Raw genomic sequence first — 12,231 nt, forward strand, 5'->3', positions numbered from 1 at the left:
GTTCCTTATGTCCAGTCTATTCCACAATTTAGTTTATGTGGCTCTCAGCATTTAGCTTCTGTCCCGCTTGCTCATGTTTTTTCCGCTCAAAAAAACTTAACGGGTTTGCCTTTAACTGCAGGGTGCTTGGACTTAGGGTACTGAAGCAGTTTTAAGGGCCTCATTGCCTCATTAGACAGGCTCCCTCCTACACGCCACCAGACACCTTGGCCAGATGCAGCTGGTTGTGGGTGGGGTGAGAGGACAAGGTAAGGGCCGGAAGTCCCCGTGCCGGGGCCGCGGCAGTCACAGTCCGGAGATGGCGAGCAAGCGAGGAGGAGTGCAACAGGGCACGCACCTGCCCCTGTTGTAGGATCTATCGGCCGACAAAAGTTTGGCTCGAGGGATGACCTACAATAGATCGCAGCGAGGTAGCTGCTCTGCTAATTATGAAACCCTGAGCCCGAATTAGGTCGTCTGCAAATATCTTAGCACTGGGTTCCCACATCATTCGGTGTGGTAAACAGGTTTAGAGGCGGCACCCATCTGTCCGCACTCCAGGCCAGTATCAACTGCGCTTCTCGCCAGCCGCGCATGGCCAACCAGAGATCCCTGGCACGAGGGTATCACTGCATTTAGGCGACTAATGATGTCGAGTGCTTTCAAGTTCAACAGTGGGTGTGACAGGAGATGAGGAAAGGAGCAGCTGACTCATATCGTTTCCTCGTGGCCCGGTGGTTGGGGACCACTGAAGTACACTGTAGTGCGTGGCAGGGGAGCTACGCACATGCGCACTGGCCAGAAAGAATGGAACTAAAACCCCGCAACCCAGAAACCATCTCTCAACAGTATTTGTGTATTTCTTTTTCTTTTTTTTTTGGGATCTACCAGGAAAGTCTCAAAGATTGACCAGTCGATTGTGATCGGAGGGTTGGGGACCACTACTGTAAAGAGTTTAATTTTAAATTAATTGGATGGTAACTGTAATTGGATGTTGATTATTCTTTATATATGTATGTGTATAGATGATGTTAATAGATAACTTTTCATTTTAGGGCTAATTTAGTGATAAAATGTGAAAACTGGTGGAATTTAGCGAAACAATATGCAAGTCGAAGCCCACCATTGAGCTACCTTCCTAGTACTGTACAGCGGACGTTGATGAAAGCCCTAGTTTTGGCAGGGTTTGCTCATGTGGATACAGAAACAAAACAGCAGTATTGGACAGAGGTGAGAATTTGAATTTAATGTAATTAAGTTAATTACATTAATGGATTTAATGTAATATTTTGTCTGAGGTTGAAAGATTTCCAACATGTCTAGTTAGGTTTTAAACAGTTGAAGTCAGAATACATTTAAGCTCAGTTTTTTACAATTACTGACATTTAATCCTAGAATCTTAGGTCAGTTAGGATCACTATTTTATTTTAAGAAGGTGAAATGTCAGAATAATAGAAAGAATGATTTATTTCATTCATTCTTTTATTTCTTTCATCACTTTCCCATTGGGTCAGAAGTTTACATACAATTTGTTAGTATTTGGTAGCATTGCCTTTAAGTTGTTTAACTTGGGTCAAACATTTTGGGTAGCCTTCCACAAGCTTCTCTCAGTAAGTTGCTGGAATTTTGTTCCATTCCTCCAGACAGAACTGGTGTAACTGAGTCAGGTTTGTAGGCCTCCTTGCTCACACACGCTTTTTCAATTTTGCCCACAAATTTTCTATCAGATTGAGGTCAAGAAATAATGTCAAGCCTGGTTCATCCTTGGGAGCAATTTCTGTTATGTTTGATTTGATTCTCTGCTCAACTTAAAAATGTAATTCCCAAACGTTTTCATCACGCTGAAAGTATCTGTCTCTTGCAGCGCCAAAGTTAGCTTGTTCTATATCTTGGGGATCACTGGAGGTGCCTTTCTGAGTTCTTTAAATGAAATCGGCTGTAAGTTGAAATGCAACATAACACATTCACAGGATAAAACGGCTTTACCAAAATGGTTATTCATGTTTACATGGTATATTAAATTCAAAATGTATTTTGCATCAAAGTGAACTTATGAATACAGTAGTGTAAAAATACAACAGTACAAATCCATGTGCTTCAGATCTGAATTGTAGAGGAAGAGATCAAACCTTGAATGGCACTTTGTAGTTTGCTTGAATTTAAGGTAAGCCACCAAAATGGCTTTGTCGGTTGTCTTCACATTGAATATCTAAGTAGTCTGTGGAAACTTAGTAGTAATATTAGTTTAAAGATTTCAAAGATTTTGTTTTATTTACTAGGACTGTTTTCAAGGAAGGTCTGTGGCAAAGTTACGTGTTCTCCTTGCCACTGTGTGATTTCACCAGATACTGCGGAATTCTCCCGTGTCCCAAGATGTGCTGTAAAGTTAATATGTTGCTGTAAATTACCGGATAGTGTAGATAGGTGGCACAAATAGAATCAAAAATGAGTACGAGAGAGAATAAGTAGTAAAGCTGCAGGAAAATTATATGAGAGGGAATAGTACTGATGGGATTACTCTTTCAGAAGCCAACATGGATCTAACAAGCCCAAATACATTTTTCTTAGTTGTAAGAAGCAAGAATAAAATCTCAAGAAGAGAAACATTCCATGATGATTGGCTTTATTTATCATAGTTTTATACTTTTCTTAGGTTCTCCAGCCACTTCAGCAACGATTCCTTAATGTTATAAACCAAGAAAACTTCCAACAAATCTGTCAGGAAGAAGAAGTAAAGCAGGAAATCATTGCCACGCTAGAAGCACTTTGTGGAATAGCGGAAGCAACACAAATAGACAATGTAGTCATTCTCTTCACCTTTTTAATGGACTTCCTCAATAATTGCATTGGCTTAATGGAGATTTACAAGAATACACCCGAGACTGTTAACTTGATAATAGAAGTTTTTGTTGAAGTTGCACATAAACAAATCTGTTACCTTGGAGAGGTAAGTAAAATACGTCAGAGCTATTTTGCTTTTATCTCGATGTCCTAGATATGGTTACTATTTAGCAATTGTGTGCTTCATAACTTGCCTTTATTCATTTTTATTGTTGGTGTTTATTGTTGAGGAATTTGATAATGGAACAAGAGCAAGTTCCATGAACACCTCGTAAATGAATATAAATGAGTAATTGATGAAAACTACATGCATTGTTGTAACTATTGCAGTAATAACAGAAAACCTTTGTGTTTTGTTTAAGAAAAATGATCTGAATTGTGATATATCTTTTTAACTGGTTGTTAGCTCTAAAGAGACTGGACTTTATACACATGTGGAAAATGCAAATAAATCGTGATAGCTAAGTACCAAATTATAAGTATTTACGAAGTTAGAAAGCTACCTGCTTATATAGTGTTTATTTGTTAAGACCACAGCTTACTTTTCCTTAAATAATGCTAAAACTATTCATGAATATAAAGGAGATGCATAGCATCAGGGTTTGTGATTTTTCAGAAAATTAAATTACATGGACAGGAAAGACCAGCTTTCTGGTTGTACAAAGATAGTAGTATCAGTCTTTTTATGAGGTCTTGACTCAAGAATCGTTTATAGATGTTATTTGTCCAGATTTCTTGAAAGCATTCAACAATATTTTACATAGTACAAGCAAAAATGGAATTGGAAGTAGCCTTTGGCTTTGGTTGGAACTTGTTTGAAAGGTAAGAAGCCAAAGAATGGGAATAAAAGTTGCTGGTGTGACAACTGATATACGTATTCCAGGGATCTATAGTGAGTCTTTCTATCAATGTCAAATATATTTTGAAAATTTGTTATATTTAGTACATATATTTAAGACAAGGTTGGATAGATTTCTACATAGTAGCAGAACTGAGGATTATGGGGGAAAGGCAGGTGGGTGGAGATGAGGCCATGTCCAGAACGGTCATGATCTTATCGGATGGCAGAGCAGGCTCGACGGGCCAGATGGTCTCCTCCCATTTCTTATGTTCTTAAGTTCTCAGGTACTCCAGATTCTGCCTACTGTGTATTTCCAGTATTCCAGGTTTTTCAAAGAGCAAAGCATTAGAAACTCTGTAGGACTATATGTATCTTGAAGTTTAAACCTAGACAGGTAGGAGACTGCAAAAAGCAATTGAAAGGTGAATTGAAAGTTTGCATTTTTGTACAAGACCTGGAGTACATATAAAGTTGCGCATCAGTTAAATAGTTTTGATCAACTTCCTTCTGGATTATGTTTTGGACACTACATCATCGAGGAAGGTTTTTTGGACCCAGATGTTTATTGTGCAGTTTCACTAAAGTTAGAAACAGAAAACCTACAGCACAATACAGGCCCTTCAACCTACAAAGTTGTGCCAAACATGTACTTACTTTAGAAATTACCTAGGGTTACCCATAGCCCTCTCTTTTTCTAAGCTCCATGTACGTATCCAGGAGCCTTTTAAAAGACCCTATTGTATCTGCCTCCACCACCGTTGCCAGCAGCTTATTCCACACACTCGCCACTCTCTGCGTTTAAAAAAAAACAAAAACAAAATTGCCCCTGGCGTTTCCTCTGTACCTACTTCCAAGCACCTTAAACCTGTGTCCTCTCGTGTTAGCCATTTCAGCCCTGGGAGAAAGCCTCTGACTATCCACACGATCAAGGCCTCTCATCATCTTGTACATGCTATCAGGTCACCTCTCATCCTATGTCACTCCAAGGAGAAAAGGCTGAGTTCACTCAACCTATTCTCATAAGGCATGCTCTCCAATCCAGGCAACATCCTTGTAAATCTCCTCTGCACCTTTTCTATAGTTTCCACATCATTCCTGTAGTGAGGTGACCAGAATTGAGCACTGTACTCCAAGTGGAGTCTGATTAGTGTCCTATATAGCTGTAACATTACCTCTTCGCTCTTGAATTCAATCCCATGGTTGATGAAGGCCAATACACCGTACATCGCCTTAACCACAGAGTCGACCTGTGCAGCAGCTTTGAGTGTCCTATGGACTCGGACCCCAAGATCCCTCTGATCCTCCACACTGTCAAGAGACTTACCATTAATACTATATTCTGCCATCATATTTGACCTACCAAAATGAACCACCTCACACTTATCTGGGTTGAACTCCATCTCCCACTTCTCAGCCCAGTTTTGCATTCTAGCGATGTCCTGCTGTAACCCCTGACAGCCCTCCACACTATCCAGAACACCTCCAACCTTTGTGTCATCAGCAGATTTACTAACCTATCTCTCCACTTCCTCATCCAGCTCATTTATAAAAATCACAAAAATGTTATGCTAAGTTTGGAGGTATACATCCAAGAGGACACAAAAATGCAGAAGCTGATCAGTTGTTTAAAATGTTTGGTTGAGTAGGTACGAAAAGCTGTTGGTAGAATCAAAATGACTATATATTTTATAAATTGGAGGTAGTCAATTTAAAAGTGAAATGGGAATGCCAGGCACAGTCTGACATTTGTAGGTACAGTCGGCCCTCCTTATCCGCGAATTCCACATCTGCGAATTCAACCAATCGCGAAAACCCGGAAGTGCTCTTCCAGCATTTGTTGTTCGAGCATGTACAGACTTTTTTTTTTCTTGTCATTATTCCCTAAACAATGCAGTATAACAACCATTTTACATAGCATTTACATTGTATTAGGTATTATAAGTAATCTAGAGATGATTTAAAGTATACGGGAGGATGTGCATAGGTTACCATGGATCAGGATATTTAAAAAATCGGAAGTTCTCTTACTAAGTAAGTCGGAACAGGTACATCCGGTATTATTTAGTGTCAGTTAGTCAAACGTTTGCATTCGTATATAGTATATATTTTACCTTTCTATGCATATAAAACACTTAAGAACCTATGTTTCAGTGCTGGGCTTGGGAAGTTCCCGAGTTCGATCTAGTGACAGATTGCTTCCGAGTGCGCTCTCCACTGTGCCGGGTTGATGTGGAGGATCAAAAACCCAATAATTAAACCACTGCATTGCTTAGTAATAATTGTAGCTTTCATCGGGGCAGGGCCTTTCACATGCTCCATTAAAATTGTTCTCATTGTTGACTGACTGTAGCCTAATGCTTTTCCAATGACTGATAGCATTTCACCTCTTTCCAATTACTTTATTACTTCCACCTTATTTTCAATCGCGATCGTGATTATTTTCATGAACAGAAACACCGTGGATTCAGAGCTACGGTGGTTCCTAATGCTCACCGGTCTGAACATGTTAAATAAAGTCCGGGGTTCCACTGGGTCCTAAAGACCACCGCACTGATTCAGGTTAAATAAGGGACTTGAGCATCTGCGATTTTTGGTGTCCGTGGGGGGGTCTCGGAACCAATCCCCTGTGGATAAGGAGGGCGGACTGTATTTGAGTAAAGAGGTATTGGTAGCTTTAGAAAGAGATGGTTGATGAAAAAAAACCCAGAATGATTTTTATATTCAAACACAAAATGCTGGCAGAACTCAGCAGGCCAGACAGCATCTATGGGAGGAGGTAGTGATGACGTTTCGGGCCGAAACCCTTCATCAGGAGGGTTTTATATTTTTATATAAATCATGAGAAGGAAACTTCAGTGTGTTCTGGCATGGAGTCAGTGGGCTGAATATCTTTTTTGCTATAATGATTCTGATTTATTTTTACTTTTTCAGTCCCAAGATAGGTATGAACTTGGTATAAAAGCCTACTAGCTGTTTGAGTTTTTTGTCTGTGGTTTTGATTGAGTTGTTATTTATGGCATCCTTATTCGTTTGGTTACATCCAGAGATACATGCTGAGTCTCTCTTGATCGTATTATTTCATTAAAAAGACAGATTTTTTTTAAAAATGGAGGAAATTGCCTGCACAAGTGCTATAATTTTCCCCCCAATTTTCTGCTTCATATACACCAAGGTGATAATAAAGTTGTAATCTTGCTTCCTGGCCAGGAGTTGTTGGATTTGAATAGAACTTGGATTGGAGTACTCATACCTGTTAGGAGTGCCATTTTCAGGCTTGTGTTCTTGAAGCACTTGTGTAGGGAAGCTGATTTTTTTTAAAAAAAGGGATATGATGCTTATTTGAAAGCACAAAATTCTATCACTCTCACAAGGCTCATGAGAATCCTGAAGGTTTTACTCAAAAGACTGAAGGTATCGTGTTAGGTTAAAGGGCCCCACGTCATATGGGCCAGTTCTAGAGAATCCAGTGCCTCTGTCTTCATTCTTTAACTTTCTTCCTTTGCTAATTATTCTTTTCAACCATATGGCCTGTCTCAGATTTTTATTTCCAGCCTGGTTCAGCTGTGCCACAATCCATTTTCCCCCCTCCTGCCATCCCAGAGCACTCATCCAACCAAGTCCTGGAAAGTCCTAAACTACTTTCACATCTTAGTCAGTACTTACATATTGTTCACATATTTCGTATATAGGAACTTATTACAGGTCCTCCCAGATTATGAATGGCTTGTGTATCAGGGTGTCACAAACATTTGGGAAACTGGTGTGATCGGTGGCAATGCCAGCTGCTGTGAGACTACAGGCATCTTCCATGTGCCTACTTTGCCCACCCATCCACTCCACCTCCCCTGAGTGGCAACAATCAGGGGCTAAATCAGGCCAAACAGCTGGGAGTACTAACAGACTCTCTTCCCCTCCCCCTCCCCCTGAATCAGAGAAGCTGGCTGCTGCCTGCCCTTCCTGTGCCCATTCATTCTCCCATCCTAAATGTTTCTGTGATCCTCACATGTATATTTGTTTTAATTTCTCACTTTTCAACAGTTTGGATAATGAACTGTTTTTGGGAACAGAAGACAGTAGTGATTTGAGGACTGTCTGTATACTCTTGTTTATGTAACTGATATATTTGTCTCAGTTGGCTTAAGTGACTTGAGACTATAACAGTTGCTTGATATCTCTCTGTACAATCTGTTATCAGTGCAGAACAATGCTTCCTTTACTTCACCTTTGACTTGATGCTAATAGCACCTAAAAGAATTGTCAAACTTGAGTTCATTTGTTATCTCTCATCAGATTTGTTACTTTGTATGTTTCATTACAAGAGCAAAAGAGACTGCTGATTAGCTGTTTTCTGTAGAAGTCATTTACAGGTTGTTTTGGGTGATTTTTAAGCCACTAACATTTTTTTTCTGATTTTGCAGTCAAAAGCTATGAAGTTGTATGAAGCCTGCCTAACATTACTGCAAGTTTATTCCAAGAACAGCTTGGGAAGGAAGCGGTCTGACGTGGCAGCTGAAGAAGAACAGTATCAAGATTTGTTACTTATTATGGAGCTTTTGACTAACCTCCTATCTAAGGAGTTTATAGATTTCAGTGATACAGGTACATTTTAACTTTGGAGTACAATGAAGACAAAGAGAACAAAACAACATGCAAAATATATGACATTACAAAATCTCCTTAAGTTATGAATACCACTTGAATAAATTCTGATGGTTTAAAATACTGATGCACAATAATGTAATGGTGTGATTTGAGTTCTGGAGCATGTTTTTGAGTGAGGCCATAATGGGTCACCACATTAATTAAGGATAGAGCTGACAAAGAATGGTGCTTTTGAAAGTGGCTTTTTTTTAATTTTTATTAAATGCCACTAAGATTTTGTAATAAGGTGTGATTGGCAATGTAGTTGCTCTTAGGCAACCACTGTTTGTTTCTGCTAAATTTCTAAAATGACTGAAGCCAGAATGTTAGTTGTCACAAGTGCATTAGGTAGGTAGATAGTGTGGGAGGTAGAAGATGAATGAAAATGATACATAGAACAGGCATAATTTAACCAACAAAGAAACTTGGTTTTTGGTGTCATAGAGAATGTTCAGTTTGATGGCTGTGAGCCATAAGGTCTTCCATGTGGGAGAGAATGTTGCAGTTTTTGCCCACAAGGTTTTGAAAATTTGCAAATTTTCTGTTTCCAGCTAACTTTTGACAGCTACTTTGAACCACTGGTGCTTGGCATGCCTTCTACTGCTTTTTAAATGACAACGAAATGTTAGGTTTTATCACTAGTGTCAGTCTAATTGGTCTGTAGCTCTGACTCTTCCTTTGACCCTCGCTACAACCCTTGCTTCAATTATATTAGCTATGTTCCATTCTGGGAATAATTGTGTAAGATAGCAATTGGTGCATTCACTATCTCTGCAGCCAGTTCTTTCAAAATCTTGAGATGCAGGTTGACATGTCCTGGGAATTTATTAGCTTTCAGTCAAAGTAATTTTGTCAATCCTTTTTTTATTGATGCTAATTTGTTTGAGATCCTCATATGCACTAGATGAGTTACTCTATTATTTCTAATAACTTAATGCTTTCATTTACGAAATGCTCAAAATGCCTAAAGTCTTTTGGGGAATAAATAATAACCATGAATCAAGGAGATTGAATTTCGTTTTAAATTCAAGAATTAGAAACACATCCATTTCCTAAAGTTTATATCTGTCTGCTGGTCTTTTTAAGAAGGAGAAATTTTAATCCATTTTGCACATTATTTCCACTGCAGATGAAGTATTTCGGGGACAGGAACCTGGGCAATCGGGAAACAGATCAGTGTCAGCTGCAGATGTTGTCCTTTACGGAGTTAATATTGTACTGCCACTAATGTCACAAGATTTGCTAAAGGTAAGGGTTATTTTTAATATTAAAACATAATGGAAAAATTATATTCACTTCTATATTTACTACTACTGGAGACTGGCAGCCGATTTGAACAGCCTACAGAGCTGAGCAATATGTTTTGTGCAGAATTTAGTATATTTTAGCATGGTCCGCTTCAGCAGACTAAAACCCATGACAGATCAATTGGATGGGGGGAGGGGTGTTTGGATGTGCCAAACCCCCCAAGGTGCACCTGGATTGTGGGGAGGTGGATGGAGGGAGCTTACTGTTAGGAGGTGGGAAGAGCACCATGGAGAGGCTGTATACTGTGTCACAGTGAGAAAAACAAAACTATTTTTTAATGTACTTGTTTAAATCATAAGAATGTTGTTTGGTATTAATGATGGAGGCTGGTGTGTAATAGTTTGATTCAGTGATTCTGGCCACATAATTGTCTTAATTTTATATTGTAGTTGATAAATATTTTACAAATTAAGTTTTTTTTTTGTCTTGCCAGTTTCCATCATTGTGTAACCAATATTATAAATTAATCACCTTCATCTGTGAGATATTTCCTGAGAAAATACCACAACTTCCAGAAGAACTTTTTAAGAGTCTTATGTACTCCTTGGAACTGGGAATGACCTCGTATCCTTTTTCTGCTGGTTGGTGATCTAATCCATGCTTCTGACAGTTAAAATGTCAGGCAAGTAAGTGTTAAAGTGGGCTGGAGCAATCTGAGCCTGCTTTGTACAAACGTAAATTCAAACTAACTCTGAAAAGATGATATTGAAAATAAAGCTATGGTGCACAACTTCTCAAGTATTTTTCCCTTCATCTTTAGTGAAATCATGTGTCTTTTAATAAATAAAAAAATGGGTAGCAGTTGTGTGGACACTGTAAACACAAGGTTCTCAGTAGGAGTACTAGAAGTCAAAAGTTGACACTGAGCCACACAGGGATAAGATGGATGAAGAAAAGTCTGGTAAGTAAATTAGTTTCTTAGGAAAGGTTTAAAGAAAGAGAGGGGTTTGAGGAAAGAATTCCAAAGTTTAGGGTACTAGTAGCTTAAAAGTGCACTTGTCAGAATTAAGGGATTAAATCCTGGAATGAGGAAGAAGCCAAAGATAGAGGAATGCAAATATGGTGGATAAAGTTAAAGGTAATTATTAAGAGACAAGGTCATAGAGTGACATGAAGATAAGGTTGTATTGCATAACTGCTTTAAAAAGCTTTTACCCTTCATCTTCTGTAAAATGACAAACCTTTTAATAGAGTAGAAAAATTGGTAGAAGTTAGACACATTAAAAAGATAGGAATTCAGTTCCTTTGATTTTCTAAACAGCATCAAAGATAGCTGAAGCAGAGCACATTTTATTCTGTACCATCTTTGGAGTCCGAAGATCTATTTAATTGTTACCAGTTTTGTAATACAGTTAATATATTGATTTGTATAATCAGTCCTGTTTGACATATCTATGTACTCTGATCCTTTTAAAATTTGCACGAGGGATAGCAACTCATAGATGGCATTTGTACAGTTTCCTTCACTCTTTTCTTCAGAATGACATCTGAAGTTTCCCAACTCTGTTTAGAAGCTCTTACGCCCCTGGCTGAGCAGTGTGCTAAGGCACAAGAGACAGAATCACCACTCTTCACTGCAACCAGACATTTTCTTAAGGTACATCTTAAAGTTGCAATAGTTGGGCTTTGATTATTTTGTATATTGTTATGGTATGAATGGTAAATCCTAAAGTTCATAAAGTTAAACATATAATAATATGACAATTTAGTTGATAATTGATTTTATGTTAATAGGAAGATTGAATTTTATTTATGCATTTTGAGAAGCTAAAATTCTATTCATATTTCATCACTTTTTCCACAGTTATTCACTGTGCCCTCACCATTACATCATCCATTTCTAAATTTTCCCTTTTTAGATCCTTTTGTCTCCATTTTGGGGATAGGCCAGATGTTAAACATCCATAACTCCCACAGTTAACTAGTATTTCCCCATACTACCTTTTGTAATGAATTTTTGTGCCAGTTTCTCCACTGACCGTGTATTTCACAAAGATGCCTCTGAAATGTCCTCCATCTCCACCATGGTGCTCATTGCTCTTGACCACATTTCTTCTATTTGATGCTCCTTTGCTCTCATTTCTCTTTCCCTCGACAGAGGTAGAAGTTCTTTCTTCACCTATCACCCAACTAGCTTCTGCATTGAACATGTCACCCCTTACAATTTCTATCAGCTCCAACAACATTCCATCACCAAATAATGCTTCTTTCTTTCAGTATTTCAAAAGGGCAGCTTCCTTCATGACTCCCTGGTCCTCTCTCCTATCCCTACCTAATACTATAATCATGGCAATATATCATAAAACCACAGGTGATGGAGCTGCCCTTTCACCTCTTCCCTATCTAGCACCATCCAGGAATCCAAACTGTTTTTTCATATGAAAAGTGACTCAAGTGTACTGCTTCCTGTTGCCTGCCGCTTTAATTTTCCATCCCACTCTTCCTGTGTCTGTGGTCTCTTGCTGTGTTACACTGAGGTCCGGTATAACCCTGAGGACCAGTACCTCATCTGTGTACAAACATTGCAGCTTTCCACACTCAATATTGTTTTCTATTATCTCAGCTACCTTGCCTTACCTATATAGAGCTGTTCATTTATGCTTTAAGTCATCCATTTATGA

The 12,231-nt window shown here is 38.7% G+C and overlaps 1 protein-coding gene across 1 annotated transcript in view; it reads left to right on the forward strand.

Moving 5' to 3' along the window:
• xpo4 (exportin 4) overlaps nt 1-12,231 on the forward strand; it is a 115,283-nt gene that overhangs the window by 97,353 nt on the left and 5,699 nt on the right. The window contains exons 16-21 of the mRNA XM_059964214.1: nt 1,035-1,209; nt 2,633-2,926; nt 8,080-8,260; nt 9,432-9,550; nt 10,044-10,174; nt 11,090-11,207. Of these exons, the coding sequence (XP_059820197.1) occupies nt 1,035-1,209; nt 2,633-2,926; nt 8,080-8,260; nt 9,432-9,550; nt 10,044-10,174; nt 11,090-11,207 (1,018 nt within the window). The remainder of the gene's footprint in view (nt 1-1,034; nt 1,210-2,632; nt 2,927-8,079; nt 8,261-9,431; nt 9,551-10,043; nt 10,175-11,089; nt 11,208-12,231) is intronic.

Source organism: Hypanus sabinus, chromosome 3, assembly GCF_030144855.1.
Source record: "Hypanus sabinus isolate sHypSab1 chromosome 3, sHypSab1.hap1, whole genome shotgun sequence".
NCBI classification, from domain to species: domain Eukaryota; kingdom Metazoa; phylum Chordata; class Chondrichthyes; order Myliobatiformes; family Dasyatidae; genus Hypanus; species Hypanus sabinus.